Consider the following 20,864-nt stretch of genomic DNA (forward strand, 5'->3'; position numbering starts at 1 on the left):
CCACACCTCATACATGGTGGGAGGGGCTTCTACCCTGAGGTAAAGAGCCACACCTCTTACATGGTGGGAGGGGCTTCTACCCTGAGGTAAAGAGCCACACCTCCTACATGGTGGGAGGGAACCAAGTGGTCCCTCTCAGAGTGAACTATTTTATTGTCCCCGTTAAAACACGGTCTAAGCCACTGTTTCCCAAACACTTTTTTTTGGGTCCCTTTATAATTTGTGCCCTACATTTTGTTTTTAATTCTTATTTTGAAACCTCTTTGTTTTAAATAGCATTCCCCAAAAAGCTAAACATTTCATGAATTAAAAAGAAAATTCAGTTATTTATATATTTTTCAGTTATTCCATGAAGAAATCTAATAAAAATAATTCCATACATTTTAAAAACAAATGCTTAAGAAGTAGTGGAAATTGCCAATCAACAAGCTCACAGCTGGGATCTTGTTAATTGGTTATTTGGCTATTTCCACTAGTCTGGGTCCCGGTCAAACGTCTAATGTCTCTTTTTGGGTCTCGATCTGAAAGGTCTGGGAACCACGTCCACTGGTCTAAGCGTTTTCACCAACCTTTGAAAATATCATAGAATATTATCAGTCAAGGGGAAAAATAAGTCTGCTGCTGCAATAATCCATTCCATACTGGAATAAGGCATGAGAAAAGTGGATTTATTTTTTCATAAATCCTTTTAACATTACATATCCTAAACTAGCTGGAACATGTTGTGATCATGTGAGTTAATACATCATTTTAGCATTATCTTAAACCAGCTGGAACATGTTGTGATCATGTGAGTTAATACATCCTTTTAGCATTATCTTAAACCAGCTGGAACATGTTGTGATCATGCAAGTTCTGGGTGTACTAGCTGCCTGGAACATGTTGTGATCATGTGAGTTCTGGGTGTACACGGCTTTGTTGATCCTGGGATCATTCTCAGGCTGTGTGCGGTAGAGCGCTCCCTACCGTAAACCACTGAAAACGCTTCATGGCAAGATTGGCAATGAGTTAAATAAACCAATGTGTCAACACAGTAGTGTTGATTTTGACAGCAATATTGTTATTTAGTTTTAGTCATAGTGTTTTGAATAAAATTCCATTTAGTTTTTGTCATATTTTAGTCACCTGAAAGGTTTTAGTTTTAGTCTAGTTTTACCAGGCGCCTAAATATACAGTTGACACAAATGACTCATGTTACACTTCGTTGCATGCATTTTATGCAACCAAGCATAAAATGACTTGTCTTTTAGTTCTACTGGATCTCTTCTCCACTAGTCCATCCCGATAACGTTTTTATTTGTTGCTGAACTTTTATTTTTTCAGTGAAAAAAGGTTTCACATACCATAGTTATAGTCGATATAAATCAACACAAATCCCACAGATTAAAACAAGCTCTGTGGTCTAATGGTGTGTCAAACCAATCAAATGGGCTGAGAATGAGATCATCTTGACTTGTTTCAACAAACAAATGACTCATCATTAATCAGGCATGGAGGAGTATGTCATAGACTTGTACAAATACGCATTCTTTGACATTTATGTTATATGTTTATTTTTATTTTTCTGTCTAATGCATTCACTTGATTTCCTTTCCACGCGCGCGCGCGCACACACAGTGTATCACATGTTTTTATTCAAAAGTACACACTGACTTCAGGCAAGTGTGACATTCCATTTCAGTCTCAAGTCCCCAGGGAATCTGAATAAAGATCTCTCTCTCTCTCTCTCCTCTCTCTCTCTCTCTCTCTCTCTCTGATTTATTATTTATTAAGTCATTTGTAGAATCGGCCTCATGTGTTAATGGGTTAAGAGAAAGAACTAGAGTCCGCAACACTGGTAAAGAAGAAGATCCCAGTGATCGAAACGTTGAATTAATTAACCAGTGGAGCTGAGTTATTCCTTACCAGTGTTGTGGACTCTATTTCTTTCTCTTGTACTGCCATTTGCCCATGCAGCACCTGGGATAAAGTGGATGTGCATGCTCTATTACCTTTGTTAATGGGATAATCCATTTAGACCTGAGTTAAAAACATTCACTTTGAAAGAATATATATTCAAAGATTTGCGCCACATTTTTACGATTTTTCTATGAGCTTGTAGATCTGCTATCTTTCAATAGCTAAAGTATAACATAATGCTTGAAACACCAAAAGGCATTCCTGCCTAAAATGGGTTAAGACTGACACACCTCACTGCACATTTGCACATTTGCACATTTGCACATTTGCACATTTGCACATTTGCACATTTGTACTTCGCCCTGCAGATATGGGAGGTATTTTTTTAATTCAAATTAGGGGCATAAGAAAACAACTTTTACATTGCCAAAGCAAAATAACGTAACAATACAATTAAACTGAAAGGAAATAATAATTCTGTGTATAAACAGAGCTGTGTTAAATTGCACTTGCTTCCAGAAACAGTCACACGCACAAACACAAGCGCACAATGCACACACGCACACGCACTTTGAGCAGGCTGGTTTACAGTAAAGTTTAAGAGAAAAAAAAAGAATCGGCTGCATATTTGTGTGCTGTTTTATGTTTGACTATGAAAAAGTAGGCCTACACGGAGTCATTTTACAAAAGGAGAAATGGCCCATTCTCCAGAGTCATTGTCATTCATGTGTGTTCCGTTTCTATGATTGTGTTTTAAAATGTTCACTTCATTGTGCTGTAAATGCTTGGTAGTGTGTAGCAAATGCTTAGTTGTGTTAACAATCGTGAAAAACTGTAATGCAAGTGGATGGGAGGAGAAATCCGGTGACTATTAATATATACTCTAAGTGGTGTACCCAATACATTATTACGTTGCATTACTCAACTGAGTGCTTGCTTCCTCTCTTCTCTTCAGGTATTCTGACTGCCACTGTGCATCCTCTCTTTTGGTTATTATTTCCAATGAATCCAATAGGTTTCTGTCTTTTTGGCAGTGTGTTTTCTGCCTGGTGGTCGGGTCCTACTGATTGCCCCAAAGTACCTGTCTCTGTCTTGATTTAGTTTTAGTCATTCATCAGAAATGTTTTAGTGTTAGTCTAGTTTTAGTCGACTAAATACCATAAGACTTTAGTCGACTAAAACAAAAAAATATATATATTGGTGGGCCTTGGAAGGCGTCACAATTCCATTTGGTTGACTCAACATGCTGAAAATAGCCGATGTATGTGAGCTTGTAGATCCAGAGCGCAACTACTGGATCTCTTCTCCACTAGTCCCTCCCTAGCATTTTCGCCTTCATTTTATTTGCTGGCGAAATTGTCAATATATTATTTAGTCTTAGCTTTAGTCATCGTAGCTCAGCCGACATAGTCATCATACTTTTAGTCAACAAAATCAACACTGACTGGACATTTGACTCTCTCTCTCTCTCTCTCTCTCTCTCTCTCTCTCTCTCTCTCTCTCTCTCTCTCCCCCTCTCTGCATCAGTATTTCGTGTTCACAGGCGTGCTGGCCATGGTGACGTGTGCAGTGTTCCTGAGGTTGAACTCTGTGATGAAGCTGGCCGTTCTGCTGGTGATGATCGCCATCTACTCCCTGCTGACTGAAGCATTTTACACATCTCTGTTCTTACGCTATGACACTGTGCACCACAACACAGAGTGAGTACACATGCACACACACATACACGCACGCACGCACAGAGCTCTTTTCCACACACTCTCTTATCCACTTTCAACCTAGTTTGGGTACAGCATGTGTATACATGTGTCCTATGAAGAATACTTTCAAAAACATTTCAAGAATTTCGGACAAAAAACTAGAATAGCAGAGCAACAAGCGCGCATGCAGTATGCGGTATGACGCGTACGCTGTGTCAATGTGTCAATCATTTGAACTGCTTGTTGTTGAAATGTGCTGCACAAATACATTGGCTTTTCAGACCACCCCCCCCATCTCTCTCTCTCTCTCTCTCTCTCTCTCTCTCTCTCTCTCTCTCTCTCTCCATGTTAACCTTTTGCTTGTAGGTTGACAATGTGAGCCAACAGGAAGTCATTGTCTGGCCTAATGGAGGCATTCTCTCTGATAGCATAGTGACCTTTTAGTTTGTCCATGTGCATGCACACGCACGCACGCACATACGCACGCATACACGCACGCACAAACGCATGCACGCACGCACGCACGCACGCACGCACGCACGCACGCACACACACACACACACACACACACACACACACACACACACACACACACGCAGTGTGCTTCCCCTGGAGCTCTAGTTGTCATTTAAGCTCCATGTGATTTGTATATCATATTTCATTCATTCCTTGAAACCCTCAGGACTGGAAGCAAAAAGGCCACAATGTACAGTAGCAACATACAGAACATTACAGGAGCAACATACACACAGCATAATGTAAATGGCACTGATACAGAACCCAGCATGGGACACATTCTTTATTGTTCATTACAGATCCCCATTAGTCCAGACTAGTGCAGACTGCTCTTCCTGGGGTCCAATTGTAGGGTGGGACTGATTTGAAGGAGTATTTCACTTTAAAAAACACCTGCCCATCATTTATAGCAGTCATTTCCAGTTTCATGTCGGGACAGGGAAGTTCAATTTGCCAAAAAGGTCCTTCAAAAACGCATGGGCTTTGTCCATTATTCTTGATGTTTGCTTGTGGATTTGATTGGACATAAATGGTACCATCTAACTACTGTATGAACACGATTATGAAGATAAGATTTGAATACATTTGATTTGGCTACATCTAGCTACTTCAGCCACATCCGGTATGACATCCGGTCCATCGCTAAATGTGCTCCGCTGCTATAAATCACTGGGCGCTCTGATTTAATGGATGAAATAACCGCGGGCGTTTGGGGTGTTAATGACGTTTAGAAGATTCAGAACCCTTCCTGTGGGTCTTTATGTGTCATAATGTGTGTAATATGTAGTTTTAGGTATTTTAGATTTTAGCAATGAGTCTGATGTCATGGACACTGGGCTCACTTACTTCCTGGACTACATGTGGTCTCAGTAAGACATCCCTCCCCCTATCCACAAGGAGGAGCAGTGCACCAAAGCATTATGTGAATGGTAGTCCAGGAAGGAAGTGACCCAAGTGTCGATGACATCAGAGACACTGGGCTCACTGCTACAATCTAAAATATCTAAAACCACATATTACACACATAAAGACCCCCAGGAAAGTGCTCTAAATCTTCTAAATGTCATTAACATATATTGTTTTTTAAGATAACTCATGCCTTACAGTACCAAACCATCGAGATTTCACGGTTGTTTGTACTTATATTGGTGTAATATATTTGTGAATCTTAAAAAGAAAATATAATAACAGAACGTGTCCACACAGAGACAGAGATCATCATCTAATATATATAATATAATAACAGAACGTGTCCACACAGAGGCAGAGATCATCATCTAATATATATAATATAATAACAGAAAGTGTCCACACAGAGGCAGAGATCATCATCTAATATATATAATATAATAACAGAACGTGTCCACACAGAGGCAGATATCATCATCTAATATAATAATATAATAACAGAAAGTGTCCACACAGAGGCAGATATCATCATCTAATATATATAATATAATAACAGAAAGTGTCCACACAGAGGCAGAGATCATCATCTAATATATATAATATAATAACAGAAAGTGTCCACACAGAGGCAGAGATCATCATCTAATATATATAATATAATAACAGAAAGTGTCCACACAGAGGCAGAGATCATCATCTAATATGAATCCAACCGTGTCTCATCAGAAACTTCCTGGGAACTAAAGAAACGTCACTGCTCCTGATGGCTATGTTCCTGTTGGCTGTCTTCTACCACGGACAGCAGGTAAGAGGTTCCCTTATTATTATTATTATTATTACTATAGTACACCTATACAGTAGAACAGGTAAGAGGTTCCCTAATACACCTATACAGTAGAACAGGTAAGAGGTTCCCTAGTACACCTATACAGTAGAACAGGTAAGAGGTTCCCTATAGTACACCTATACAGTAGAACAGGTAAGAGGTTCCCTAGTACACCTATACAGTAGAACAGGTAAGAGGTTCCCTAGTACACCTATACAGTAGAACAGGTAAGAGGTTCCCTAATACACCTATACAGTAGAACAGGTAAGAGGTTCCCTAGTACACCTATACAGTAGAACAGGTATAAGGTTCCCTATAGTACACCTATACAGTAGAACAGGTAAGAGGTTCCCTAGTACACTTATACAGTAGAACAGGTAAGAGGTTCCCTAGTACACCTATACAGTAGAACAGGTAAGAGGTTCCCTAGTACACCTATACAGTAGAACAGGTAAGAGGTTCCCTATAGTACACCTATACAGTAGAACAGGTAAGAGGTTCCCTAGTACACCTATACAGTAGAACAGGTAAGAGGTTCCCTAATACACCTATACAGTAGAACAGGTAAGAGGTTCCCTATAGTACACCTATACAGTAGAACAGGTAAGAGGTTCCCTATAGTACACCTATACAGTAGAACAGGTAAGAGGTTCCCTAGTACACCTATACAGTAGAACAGGTAAGAGGTTCACTAGTACACCTATACAGTAGAACAGGTAAGAGGTTCCCTAGTACACCTATACAGTAGAACAGGTAAGAGGTTCCCTAATACACCTATACAGTAGAACAAGGCAGGTAAGAGGTTCCCTATAGTACACCTATACAGTAGAACAGGTAAGAGGTTACCTAGTACACCTATACAGTAGAACAGGTAAGAGGTTCCCTAATACACCTATACAGTAGAACAGGTAAGAGGTTCCCTAATACACCTATACAGTAGAACAGGTAAGAGGTTCCCTAGTACACCTATACAGTAGAACAGGTAAGAGGTTCCCTAGTACACCTATACAGTAGAACAGGTAAGAGGTTCCCTATAGTACACCTATACAGTAGAACAGGTAAGAGGTTACCTAGTACACCTATACAGTAGAACAGGTAAGAGGTTCCCTATAGTACACCTATACAGTAGAACAGGTAAGAGGTTCCCTAATACACCTATACAGTAGAACAGGTAAGAGGTTCCCTAATACACCTATACAGTAGAACAGGTAAGAGGTTCCCTAATACACCTATACAGTAGAACAGGTAAGAGGTTCCCTAGTACACCTATACAGTAGAACAGGTAAGAGGTTCCCTAGTACACCTATACAGTAGAACAGGTAAGAGGTTCCCTAATACACCTATACAGTAGAACAGGTAAGAGGTTCCCTAGTACACCTATACAGTAGAACAGGTAAGAGGTTCCCTATAGTACACCTATACAGTATAACAGGTAAGAGGTTCCCTAATACACCTATACAGTATAACAGGGCTATTCAACTGGCGGCCTGCGGAGCGCCCCCTCCCCCCTTTTTAAGAGAGAAAGTTACAGGTATGATGTGTGCAATATATAAAGTACAGTTGTGGCCACTGGCCCCCCGACCTAATCTAGTCATATCACATTCTTAACATCTGTGGTCAAGGGAAAACAAACAGGGCATCGCAATCATTCTGACCACTCTAGTCATATTCAAAAATAGCAAAATATGTACAAGCTTGTACTGTACATCTGCTATTTATGAATTTATTTGGAGAGAAAAATCACACTCGTGTGAAGTGAGCCAAATGTTTTGGAAGGTTTTTTAACACAAATCTTCTCTTCTGGGGGTACCTGGCACAAAACCTTTTTAGATGGGAGTCTGCAGCCAAATACACGATATATCTTTTCTTTGGTTCAGAGGTCATCGCCATGTTGGCTTGTGGTGGACATTTTAATTTTTCCACAAACATACAAAATGAGTGGACAATAATATAATACCAGAAACACATAAATAGATAGCCCTGAATAACAGTTTTGTAACTCTCAGAATTAAGGGGGTCTTTGCAAATAAAACATTTGAGAACCACTAGTACTAGTTGGACTCCTAGTGCCATATAGTGTCATAATAAATAATTGCCATACATATTCTGAAGATAACCTGGAGGTTGACATACGGTAATTGGGTCATAATGGTCATATTTGTCCGTGCACGGACATATTGGTGACCCCTGCTTTGGTTGTCTCGTATAAGGCCAACATCAGTTCAGTGCTCAGTGCAGGGCAGCAACCCAGCGAAGTGAAAGCAAAAGGGGGAGATGGGAACATTGTGGGAGGTTGAAGGCCAGGTGTGCTGCATCATTTGGTGGGCCTTCAGTGAGCATCCCTGCAGGCCAATAAAGAGATAACTGAGGCCTGGCCCTGGGCAAGGAGTTGAGCTTCACTCCTGGGTGAGCCAGGGTTTGATTCTCGAGGTGTTGCCAAGTATTATGGAGTTATGGGGGACCTTGACGGAGAAAAACAGTTGTGAGAACGATTGAAATATGTGTAGAGGGAGAGTTCTCAAACACATCACCACAATACTCTAGTACTGTGAATTATTTAGCTAACTCATCTGCAGTCAACACAAGACGAGTGGGATTAAAAAGACATCAAACACAAATAAAAGGAAATAAATGTCCTCCGCTGCATCTTTCTTTCTTTCTTTCTTTCTTTCTTTCTTTCTTTCTTTCTTTCTTTGACTGAACAGCTCAACTTTTCTATTACTCTAATCTCTCTCTCTCTCTCTCTCTCTCTCTCTCTCATAACATTTATTGTACTCAGAGTCAGAGAACCTCTGGGGAGTCTGATGTGTAATTGAAGGTCTTTTCTTCCCTGTGTGAAAAGTCCACCCTGCAGTCAGTCGGTGACACATCGATTTTCCCATCGCTCAGCTTTTCACTTCTTGTCTGACAGCGAGCAAACTTTCAAACTAAACATAGAAAAGCAATTATCCTGGGTTTGTTTTGTTCCAGCGTGAGCTCCATGAACCATGACTAGACATATTATCGTGATCCATGACTCGACATCTCATTGTGAACGATGACTAGACATATTATCGTGAACTATGACTCGACATCTCATCGTGAATCATGACTCGACATCTTATCGTGAACCATGACTCGACATCTCATTGTGAACCATGACTCGACATCTCATCGTGAACCATGACTCGACATCTCATCGTGAACCATGACTCGACATCTCATCGTGAACCATGACTCGACATCTCATCGTGAACCATGACTCGACATCTCATTGTGAACCATGACTCGACATCTCATCGTGAACCATGACTCGACATCTCATCGTGAACCATGACTCGACATCTCATCGTGAACCATGACTCGACATCTCATCGTGAACCATGACTCGACATCTCATCGTGAACCATGACTCGACATCTCATCGTGAACCATGACTCGTCATCTTAGAGACAGGTCGATTTTTAAAAGTGTACCCCTGGAGAAAATGTATGTACCATGGTATAATACCCTCCATCTTACTGGGAAAAAATCTAAATCAATCATTGATGCTCAATCGTACCAAAAGACAGAAGACATGTTGACTGGCAGTCAATGTCTGGCTACTATTTATATATTATTATTACAGTACACTACATAATGTTATATCATTGACCTAAATGGCGTTATATAAAAAAGGATAGGAGGATTACAGAAAGTCTGTATTAGCCTTGATGATCCAATGCTTGTCTGTATCAGAAATGACTTTGGACAGGTGGAAAACTTTAGTTGTAGAGTGACACATTACTTAACCTGCGTTACATCTTCTGATAGTGATATACTTGAATGTCGACGTGAAATAATCACCCTGTTTAGTGTTAAGGATAGTGTTTTACGTTAAGGATATCAAGGTTTCGAGAGTTATGTCACTCTATGTAACACGGAAGTAGCACGGACGTAGAACGCTATTATGCTAGCTCGAAGCTAGTTATAAACAGAGTTCTCAACCGGCCCTAAAATTAAGTTAGGGCCTACCTTGGCCCTATCTGGGCCCTAACTGGGCTGGCCCCTGAGGGCAAGGTTGCTTCTCGCCCTTAGGGCGTCTTACTGGTATAATATATCATAGTAGTATCTCTCTGTCACTCATCCTTTCTCTCTCTCTCTCTCTCTCTCTCTCTCTATCTCGCTCTAACCTTTACCAGTTCAGCGCATCGTGTGATGTGTGCTCTCGCTGGACTTGATGGGGAAATTGGTTTGTTGCCGAGGGATTGTGGGACATTGAGTCCAGGTCACGACTGCACATCAAAGACATCATTCTGTCCTATTATTAGAAGAGGGTTGAATTGTAATACAGAAGCGATTAAATGGCTACCCGTATGTGAAGCAAGCTTCTAGAGCAGCGGTTCTCAGACGTTTTCATGTCCAGGACCCCCAGTTATTCACAGAATCCCATTTCATACCATTTCCTATCTCTGGGACCCCAGTATACACTGTCAAGTCCAAACTCTAAACTAACTCGCAGTTGCAAGGAGTTTCATTGACCAGTTGACCTTAAAAACTGTTTTATTGCAAGGAGTTGCATTGGTGCGGTTGACCTTAAAAACTGTTGTATTGCAAGGAGTTGCATTGGTGCGGTTGACCTTAAAAACTATTTTGTTGCAAGGAGTTGTGACAAGTTGCGGTTTGGCTCCATTTGGTTGGCCTATCCCTTTAAGTATGTTTTGATGCCAGTACTCAAGTAAAATGTTGAATATATGGACTTGATGAATACGCTCACCACTGAGAGAGAAAAGGGGTTTTAAATTTGGTATCATTTTAGCCTGTTAATCATGCAAGTGGAGATAAAACCCGAGTACCAGTTTTTTGTTTTCCTCATTAGGAAAGGTTGGTGTTGGGCTAATGAGTTGGCGAGCAGTGAACCTAGTGGGTCCATAACGGGCCCAGAGTCATTAGCAAGAAATTCAATTAATAAACAAACAGGCCCCTGTGATTCACAACTCTTAATTACTAGACTGTAGCAGCACTGAAGTATAGACTATTTCCCCCCAAATTAGAGTTTTATTTTCTTATTGCACTTTATAATGGCCTTCTTCAGATTTTTTCAAGATTCAATACTTTACTGCCATGTCAACAGAGTTGATTGGAATTTGTTTCAGTGGCACTCATTGCAGTAACGGGGGATAGAGACAACAATTATAACTACACAGCTGCATATGCATATATTATATATATATACACAATAGAGCGTCACAGTCCCGCCCCCTTTCATGACGACGCCAGGCCCAGGACATAATTCCCAATGCATTTTCCCCATAGACATTTCAAAAAGTATTTATTCAAAGACCTTTTAAGGAAAATGAACGGGGAATTATTTTCCGGGTCTCTCGAGGGGGCGGGACTGCAACGCTCTATAATACTAGGTGGCTACTTGCATGGTACAGACTAGGCTTTTCATTTTACATTGGTCTCCCAGTGTTGTGAAGGTTCACTACTTTCCAACAGCTACAGTATATGGATCAAAGTTGTTCTTTTGTTTGTTTGCACTGAGCGCACACACTTAAGCAGCTGTCACAGATTCTCCTCTTTAGGGAAACTAAATGTCAGTCTTTGTGTGATGTGTCACTAAGACACCTTTATAAACACATCAGTGAATACATGTATTGGTTAGGATTGTGTGTGTGCCCCCGTGCACATAGGACGAACCCACCAAGTGTGCACACATACACCAAAAGCTGGCTATTAACAACCAACATAAGGCAAAATGTTCTACATTTCATTAGAATCATGAAAAAACCCTAGTTTGACACGTCACATGCTACTTAAAGTATAATAAGTATAATATTGTTTTTTAATAATTTTACAATAAAGCATACACAATTCACATGACTTACACAAAAGAAAAAGATAAGAAAAAAAAAGAAACACAACTAGCAGTCAAAAAACAAAAAAACTAAACAATGGACAACAACCCTCCACCCATATTGGTTGTTAATGATACCCCAACTTTCACAAGCTGTCAAAAATTCCACTAGGGTGGTATAATAGAAACCAATGTGTGATATGTTAGTAGACACCCTTACAAACAGTGAAGAAAATTGTTGGTAAGAAATGTATTCCCAGATTGTATTATTATCCTCTGACTATCTTCAAACACAGGCAGACAGACAGATACAGAGATCTCCATGTGGGACACAGACAGACAGTTACAATAGGTGATATGACAATGGGTATTATTAGTTCCCAAGTTGCATCGTTCCCAAGTACTGTAGGCCGGTGACCGACGGGCACGTACAGGTCTAGTATGTAGATTTACAGCCAAACTGTCGCCAAAACTATAAAGCAGAGAAGGCAGATTGGGCCATGTTTCATCGGCTGACCTGCTCTGTGACAGCGTGATAATTATGCTATTATAAACAACTTTCCTAATGACATAAAACCTGTGAACCCACCAAGCCGTTCATGCCACAGGCCGCGATGGAGGAAATGATTTGCATGTTTTTATCTTATCAGCTCCATTCTGGAAGCAGAATGAAAGTCATGCTCATTATCTGGGAGAACAAACGGTTGGGAAAGAGAAGCAGCGTATTCTTTCTTCTTGCTGTTATGGTGTTTTAAGGAGGGTTATGAAGAGACCTTGTGGTCTAAAAAATGCCAGTGAAATATTCCGTTGTCCGTTCAGAAAGTCGGGCTGTTACTGGGAGATAACAGAGCCCCCGGGATGATATCAGCCGTTAAACTCTTTTCTCTTCATTGCTATACTTTTGAGAGCTGTTTATGGCTCCCTAGAATAAACAGAAATAGCACAGTATGCGTATGGGTCCTGGACGATAGCAAAACCCAAGCAATCAGCACTGTTGTGTTCTAACGGATAAACACACAGGGGCAGATAGGTTCTTGGTCTAAACCAAGGGGTGAACAAAGTGAGGAGGAACGTTTCATTAATGAATAAAAAAGAATGTCATGAAAGTTACTTTGCACTTTCTTTTACCCCCTTTAGTTGTTATGCCAATTGATTCCTCACCTCACACACTGATTACTGTGTGTGGTCACTGCTGCTGTGTTGTATCCTACTGGCTACACCTGCCAGTGAGAAACAGGGAGACCCCTGATGCTGAATAACCTCTTTATTTCAGACCCAGGTAGATCCACGTCACAATTAAACAACACAACACAATAATAACAGGAAATAAAAAGAATGAAATAAAATGCACATATCCCACATTGTTCAGTTTCTGACATACAAACAGTGGTTCCACAATCTAGAGGAGAACCTGACCTCGTTGTGACAGTGATGATGTCATGTACTGACTCAAATGCCCAACCCACGAACCTATAGCACTGTGCAACAAGCATGGAATACGGATGTGTATATTACAGGAAACTCCCGTTAAACTTTCCAACAAACTCCGGTAAACTCCCAAATTATACCATCACACCTGCATATTACCGTATATTAACTGTATATGCCCGCAAAACTTGAGGTTTACGGGCAAAATACAGTGCCCATAATTGCCAGTTAACTCCTCTTGTCACGCAGTGATACTTACGTAGTAGGTGAGTCAGAGTACCCCGACACTAACAAACATCTGGCTTGCACTGGAGCTTCTTGTCAGCAGCAGCCTCATGCAGTCATTATTGGCCACTGTCAGTCGTCTGATGCTGCCTTGTCTGTAGCGACACCAAAGGTGCACAGAATACAGCGGTGTACAGAAGGATCTAAAGAGCGATATCTTCACAGGTACTGAGCACATGCTAGAAGGATCTAAAGAGCAATATCTTCACAGCATGTTCGCTTGGGCACACAGCTTCCACTGATGTCTTGTCCTTGTCAACTGAAAGGTCATTGGAGATAATGTAAACACTCCTTAGCAATGAATAATATCAGAATATAGAGCTATTTAACACATATGTTTAACAAAGGAAAATCTGATGTTTCGGACGGGAGGATAATTCTGATAGGTGATAACCTCAGTTTTGCTGGCGTTTAGCCCAATTCCAAATTGGCACACACTCTGTCTCCACATGGTCCGTAATGTGCCTGCTATGCTCCACATGGTCAGATAGCAGGCATATGTCATCTAGTCTGTCTAGTCCAGGTCTTTGACAATTAAAATAAATACATAATAACATTTCAGCAATGAGTTCAATATAAATATAATATAAAAATTTAATATAAATGTATAAAATATAAAAATATCTATCATCATTTCAATATCGTCAATTGTATAATACATTCCATCAACAATACAAATAGCTATATTTACTGAGAAGAAATTGGCGACAGTAAATCCTCATTTGGGGATTTATTATCTAACTCCACTTGTAGGGTTCTGACAGACTTAAAGGAGTCTTCGTAATAATGATGCAGAGTTCTTGCTCCAATCCACTGATGGCCTGCTTCAGTACGTTGTTCAGGACTGTAAATGAAGAGGAAGAGGGGTGAGGGTGTGCCCTTGCAACACAAAAAAAAAATTACCTTAAAAATTTTAGGCATATCCTTATCATCCTAACATTTAATTCAAGCAGTAACCATATATCTCTTTTAGTAAGCCAGGCAGGCCACGTTCCTGTATAATTAATTATGCAATTATTGAATTGAGAGACAGTAGGAAAGCTGAGAGCACGGCTTAGGGAGGACTAATGGATCTGAACCCAGGTCAAGCAGGGACACAGATTACAGAATTAATACCTCTCTCTCTCTCTCTCTCTGTGTGTGTGTACTTTTAAGGGAGCCAAATGTCCCCACATGTATAGTAGACTTTGAGAAACAGACACTGTAAGGAGCATTTTACTGGCATTTAAAGACTTGATTTGTATGTTTTTTTTGTTTTTTTAAATGAGTGAAAGATTCAGATGGGGGTTAATGTTATGATTAGACATTTAGGCTTCGTCCACACGACGCATCTACTGTACGTGTGGACGGGGCCTATAGAAAGTAGAGTTATTGCTGGTGTTGTGTATCGCAAATAGCTTTTATACAAACATAAGTGAATATGTGCGTGTGTGAAGGAGCCCATCACTTAAATGGTAAATGGTGCATTTATATAGGCGCTTTACATAGATTGTGCATTACATTCACCCATTCACACACACATTCATACACTGACTGCGGCGGAAGCCATGCAAGGTAGCAACCTTGAACCAGCACATCGGGAGCAATTTGGGGTTCAGTGTCTTGCCCAAGGACACTTCGACATGTAGACAGGAGGAGCCGGGATTCGAACCGCCGACCCATGGATCATTGAACTACCTGCTCTACCTGCCACAGTCGCCCTGAGGTGTAATTGACAGCTGAGTCAACCCACCTCTATACAGTAATTAGCATGTAAAAGTAGTTAGCATGATACGTTCACCTTGACTCGCTGCCAAGGTCGCTGAGACGGGTGTCCAATCTGTGTGTATTGTATTGAATTTAGCATGCCACTCTGCTCTGTGATGTGGTACTACTGTGGTACTACAGTATAATATCACCTACATTATTTCTGATATTTAATGCTAAATGATGTCTTACCTGCACACGTTATATCGTTGATGTCAGGCTGACCCGGGCAGAAACGTCATATATCTATATTATATTATAGGCCTACTACCGTAAATGAATGCCCTATACTTCAAAACTTACATACTTACATCAAAAGTAGTGAAAATGGCAGATCAACCAGCATGCGTTATTTTCACAATCTATTTCTGTCTGTCTGTCTGTCTGTCTGTCTGTCTGTCTGTCTGTCAGTCTGTCTGTCTGTCTGTCTGTCTGTCTGTCTGTCTGTCTATAAATGCACCATGTCTATGTCTCTCTGTGTATGTCTGTAATCCACGTAACTCGAGAACCGTTCGCCCCACCGACTTCAAATTCGACACACACGTTCCACACCCCATGGAGTGCAGTGCCCGGTGTCGGCTCTGTCCATATATGGAGCTGGCCTGTTCTGACATCACAGCACTCCAAATTTGGGCATGCCTGACACAGAACTCCATATATAGGAATAAAGAACACAGAGAAACAGATACAGAAATCTCCATATATGGGCATAAAAGGGACACAGACAGATTCCGACCTCTTTATAGACTCCATATTTGGGCATGCCTGACAAAGAACTCCATATATGGGGCATAAAAGGAACACAGAGATAATTACTAGGTGGGGCATGCATTTCCAACTTGCAAGTAGGCCAATGCCCAACGGGCACCGATATAGAATATAATAATTTGAATAATTTATTTTAGATTTAGATGGTGTTTTTAGAATAGGCCTCTGGTCTTAATTATTTCTATTCCATCTACGTTTATAAACGTCGCTAGGCTAATGGGACCTATTTATGCCAGCTACGCGTATACGCGTAGACAACCGTTTAAACCATACTAGTCCTTACCCGTTGTGAGATATTTGCCCCCCCCCCCCCCCCCCAGGGGGGTACTGCGCCCTGGTCGCATTTTTTATTCACTAATAAATTCATTATTAATCATTAATGTGTCAAATCGAAAAAAGGGCTCCGTTACGCCCTCCATATTCATATGGTCAATGCCTGTGTGAAAAGTGGGAGCGATTGGTGCAGGCAATGAGGAGATACGGCGGTGTTTCTGAAACACAGACAGACAGACAGACAGACAGACAGACAGACAGACATTGTTAGAATTATAGTATGATATGCCGTCCGTCTGTTTACAATTTACAATTTAGGCATTTAGCAGACGGTCTTAATCCAGAGCGACTTACATTAAGCAAGAACAAAAAAGCATGGGAATACATCACATAAAAACATTTATCAAGAAACATGCGTAAGCTAAGAAAGTAACAGTGGAATATCTATATAATGAAGCTATACATATAAACTATACATCTATACTACTATGCTATACATATGTACTATGACGTGCTATGACTACATACAATGCAATTATAGTGCTGTCTACATAATATGCTATAAGTCTGTATCAAATGCTATCTAAGTCTACAGAAATGCTATCTAAGGGGGTGGGGTAAGTGCTATGGGCCATGATGGAGTCTGAAAAGGTGGGTTTTCAGACTACGGCGGAAGATTGGGAGTGATGCTGCAGTTCTGACTGCAATGGGAAGTGCATTCCACAGTTTTGGAGCCAGAAGGGAGAAGAGTTTGGGACGTGTGGAGCGTTGTCCCGGCATTTTTAGTGAGGGTACTTCCAGCTTCCCTGCGTTGGCTGATCTGAGTGCGCGGGAGGGTTTGTAGGGTTCGATCATACTTGCAAGATATGGGGGAGCCATACCTTTGGTTGCTTTGAATGCCAGCATCAGAGTTTTGTATTCTGTGCGGGCAGCGACCGGGAGCCAGTGGAGGGAGCGGAGCAGGGGGGAGACATGTGAGAATTTTGGCTGGTTGAAGACCAAGCGAGCTGCGGCATTTTGGATCAGCTGGAGAGGCTTAAGTGCACATGCTGGTATGCCTTTTACCATGCTGTTTTAGCATTGCTCCGGCTAGTATAGCCCTCCTCCGTCACCATCAGCGATGCGATTTTTAAATCCAGCTCCGTTGAGCCTCCATTATGACAGGATTTTCAAAGGTTTGAGAGCTGTCCATGGTGCACCGCTGCGCACCCGACGATCGTAAATCATTTGTGAGTTTGTACCGGATCATTGAGATAATGTAGCTGGTTGTACCGCTAGCAAAAGGCTGTGGGCTAATTTGAGTGGTGTTGAACTCCTCCCGGTGGGTTAAACCTTCCTGTTTAACCCGGAAGGACAACAAGCTCCGTACAATGGGAGCAGACGGCCGGCATATCTGCAGTAAAAGCATGCTAACACTAGGGGCAGCAAAGGAGTTAATTAATGGGTCAAAATTCCAACCCGGTATCCCAGTCAGTGGCAGACACACACACACACAGATGACATTAAATGTTAACTCTTGTTTGTTGTTGCGATGCAGTTGGAGTACACGGCCCGCCTGGACTTCCTGTGGCGCGTTCAGGCCAAGGAGGAGATCAACGAGATGAAGGAGCTGCGGGAACACAATGAGAACATGCTGCGGAACATCCTGCCCAGCCACGTGGCGCGGCACTTCCTGGAGAAAGACCGCGACAACGAGGTACGCACTATACCCATAGACACAATAGGAGAATCTCCTTTTCTCTTTTTTATGTCACCTCGGAATACCTTACCCCACCCACCCACAATGCCCACATGCCCACAATGCCCACGCACGCACGTACCTTTTTAACCATTCTTATAGGCCTAATTATTTAACTAAAGCCGAGAATAGACCATCTGCAAGCTCACAACAAGTGTGTAGATAGGCTATTTCCAGCGCGGCGGAAAATCAGTGCACATACTCTGGCAAAATCACGTTTTCTTTTGCCTTAGAATACATCCCCTTAGTTCAACCCCCACCTCCTCTGCGTGCCCATGGGTGCACACTCACGCACAAACTCACGCACACACGCACTCACGCACTCACGCACACATGGGTATGGTGTGATAAAAGGATATGTTGTGAATCTCATTCCATCTCCTGCAGAGTAACACTCCCTGTCCTTTCAAAGAAAGAGACAGACAGACAGACAGACAGACAGACAGACAGACAGACAGACAGACAGACAGACAGACAGACAGACAGACAGACAGACAGACAGACAGACAGACAGACAGACAGACAGACAGACAGACAGACAGACAGACAGACAGACAGACAGACAGACAGACATTTTCTCTCCTTTCAAAGAGAGAGACAGACAGAGACGGAGAGAAAGACAGAGAGAGACACACAGAGATTAACTCTCCTTTCAAAGAGAGAGACAGACCTGACGTGTTCCATCCTAGAGGAGTTGAGTGAGAGAGAGAGAGAGAAAGAGAGAGAGAGAGAGAGAGAGAGAGAGAGAGATCATGATTTGTGAGCTGTTGTGACAGGAGAAGGATGTCCAGTGTTCTACAACCACCATGTCCAATTGAAGTAAGACTGGTTTCATAAACATGTGACGCTGCATGTATTAGGGGCAGAAGAATAATTTTCATAAAACTGCAATTTTCATTGGTTCATAAACCGTATTCTTTTCACTTCAAAGAATATACTCCAGATTTTCTTGTCCGTATATACTGTAGGTCCAAAGTTCACGTGTAGCAAGTTTGGTGGTTTTGATCAGGAGATAGATTTGAACAGTTTTTCATATCATTCCGTTTGACATGGCCTGTCTACCATATTGTGTAGACCGACTGCACGGTTCAGCCAGACCTGCTATTTTTGGCATAAGGAGAAGGAGAAGAAGAAAAAAAACAGTGAAAAAATAAATAAGGGACCAAGATGTCCCTTTGGGCTTGATCCCTTAAATAGCAGATCTATGAGCGCGCTGCGCAGCACGAAGTGACTCGTTGCGAGCTACATCTGGAAATCTAAAATGACTAGGATGCTTCCATGGTTTTAACGGGTAAGTGTCCTTCTCCACTGTCTGCACACAATTCAATGGGCTATGAACGCCATTTTGGAAAGAACTTGGGCCCTATCCCTACTTCCTACTTCAGGTGTTACCGATGATACTAATAAAGACTCCATTCTGGTCAAACAGAGTCAGGGTGCTGCTATTGTGCATGTTGGCTCACTGGAAACACTCTGCTACACCACTACTACCACTAGGTCTCTAGTGGTAGTAGTGGTGTAACCCACTTAAGTGCCCTTAACCCATTCTGACCTGAGATCAGATTCTAACGCACAGAAGAATGGTGGTTCTTTAACGCATTTTGACCTGAGATCAGATTCTAAAAATGTCTTGAGCTTGTAGATCTGCTATTTTTCAATAGCTAAAGCACGACATGATGCTAACACCAAAATGGGTTCCCGGCTCCCGCCCTTCAGTGGGTTTCAAATGTACAGGTCTGTAACTCTGAGAGTGTACAAATGGAACCAAATGGACCAGACTCCGAGAGTGTACAAATGGCACAATTAAACGGAGGGTTCCATTTGTACAGTTATAACAGAGCTACAGGGTTATGGGGGTCCTTGAATGATTATATCATTTTTTATTATGGGATCCTTACCACTGCATAGAGCCCATTGTCCCATTCAATTCAAATGAGCTTTATTGGCATTGAGAAAACATACGTTTACATTGCCAAAGGAAGTGTCAAAATATAATGAAAATGGGGAAAGTACACAGTTGGAGGGGGTACAATATTGTGTAAACAGAGCTATGTCACATTGCACGGTTATATTATAGCCTACAGGGTATTCAGAAGAAGGCATCCTGTTTGCTTTTTATCGTTTATTGTATCGTGACTACGAGCTGTGCGGCCTCTTTTCCTTTTTTCAAGCCTACAGGGTATAAAGCTTTTTTTAAACAAATAGCAGCAATCTTTTACAGTCAATTTCAGACAAATAGCAGCATTTTTATACAAAAAAAAGCCTCAGATTTAAGATGTGTTTAAAGGTAGCAGCTGTTGTGCACAGAGGCCTATCTACAATAAGGCGAGGGCAGGCGTCCGCCTGTCCAAATCCATTTATGGCCTGGCCAAAATCCATACAATGAGAAAAAATGAGGACAAAAACAAGACCTGAGAACTATTAATGGACAGCTGATTGGCCGTTGTGGTAGAGCGCGACCCTCAATCACCCATTGGAATGTAAATGCATGCCTTTCAGCCTTTGTATACTCTTTGAAAACCTTTAGTGCTATGATTGTGAGCGGGGAGACGACAATTAACACATCTTGCCTGCCTTGTAATTCCTGGATACGCCACTGGTTGTGCAGTAGGTCTAGCGGTCTACTTGGTACAGACAGTAGTCCTTAGGGTGGTTGTATTCCATTGGCTAACCTTCTTTTATCACAGTGTGGTTGCTGCAGACAGAAACATTGGCTGCTATTCGTCCCAAAGGTTTTACACCAGTGCATTGAAACATTGCCGCTATTTATTTCAGAAGCTCAAGCCCAGGCTAACTTCACCTACTGTATGTGTATACTATACTGTATATAGGGTATGGAACTATACCACAGAAGAATGCACCATTTGGTTCTGTATTGATCATTTTTATTCTAAACTGCGATGCAACGCAGCTCTGTTTACACATTATCTGTACCCTTATACTGTACCCTTATGTGTG

At 41.5% G+C, this 20,864-nt stretch overlaps 1 protein-coding gene across 1 annotated transcript in view; it reads left to right on the top strand.

Annotated features, from left to right (window-relative positions):
• Positions 1-20,864, top strand: part of adcy8 (adenylate cyclase 8 (brain)) — a gene marked incomplete at both ends in the record, with an annotated part of 139,562 nt that overhangs the window by 101,833 nt on the left and 16,865 nt on the right. Inside the window, 3 exons of the mRNA XM_083782771.1 lie at positions 3,427-3,599; positions 5,751-5,829; positions 17,706-17,864. Of these exons, the coding sequence (XP_083638897.1) occupies positions 3,427-3,599; positions 5,751-5,829; positions 17,706-17,864 (411 nt within the window). The remainder of the gene's footprint in view (positions 1-3,426; positions 3,600-5,750; positions 5,830-17,705; positions 17,865-20,864) is intronic.

Source organism: Protomyctophum parallelum (genome assembly GCF_964188405.1).
Source record: "Protomyctophum parallelum genome assembly, chromosome: 14".
NCBI classification, from domain to species: domain Eukaryota; kingdom Metazoa; phylum Chordata; class Actinopteri; order Myctophiformes; family Myctophidae; genus Protomyctophum; species Protomyctophum parallelum.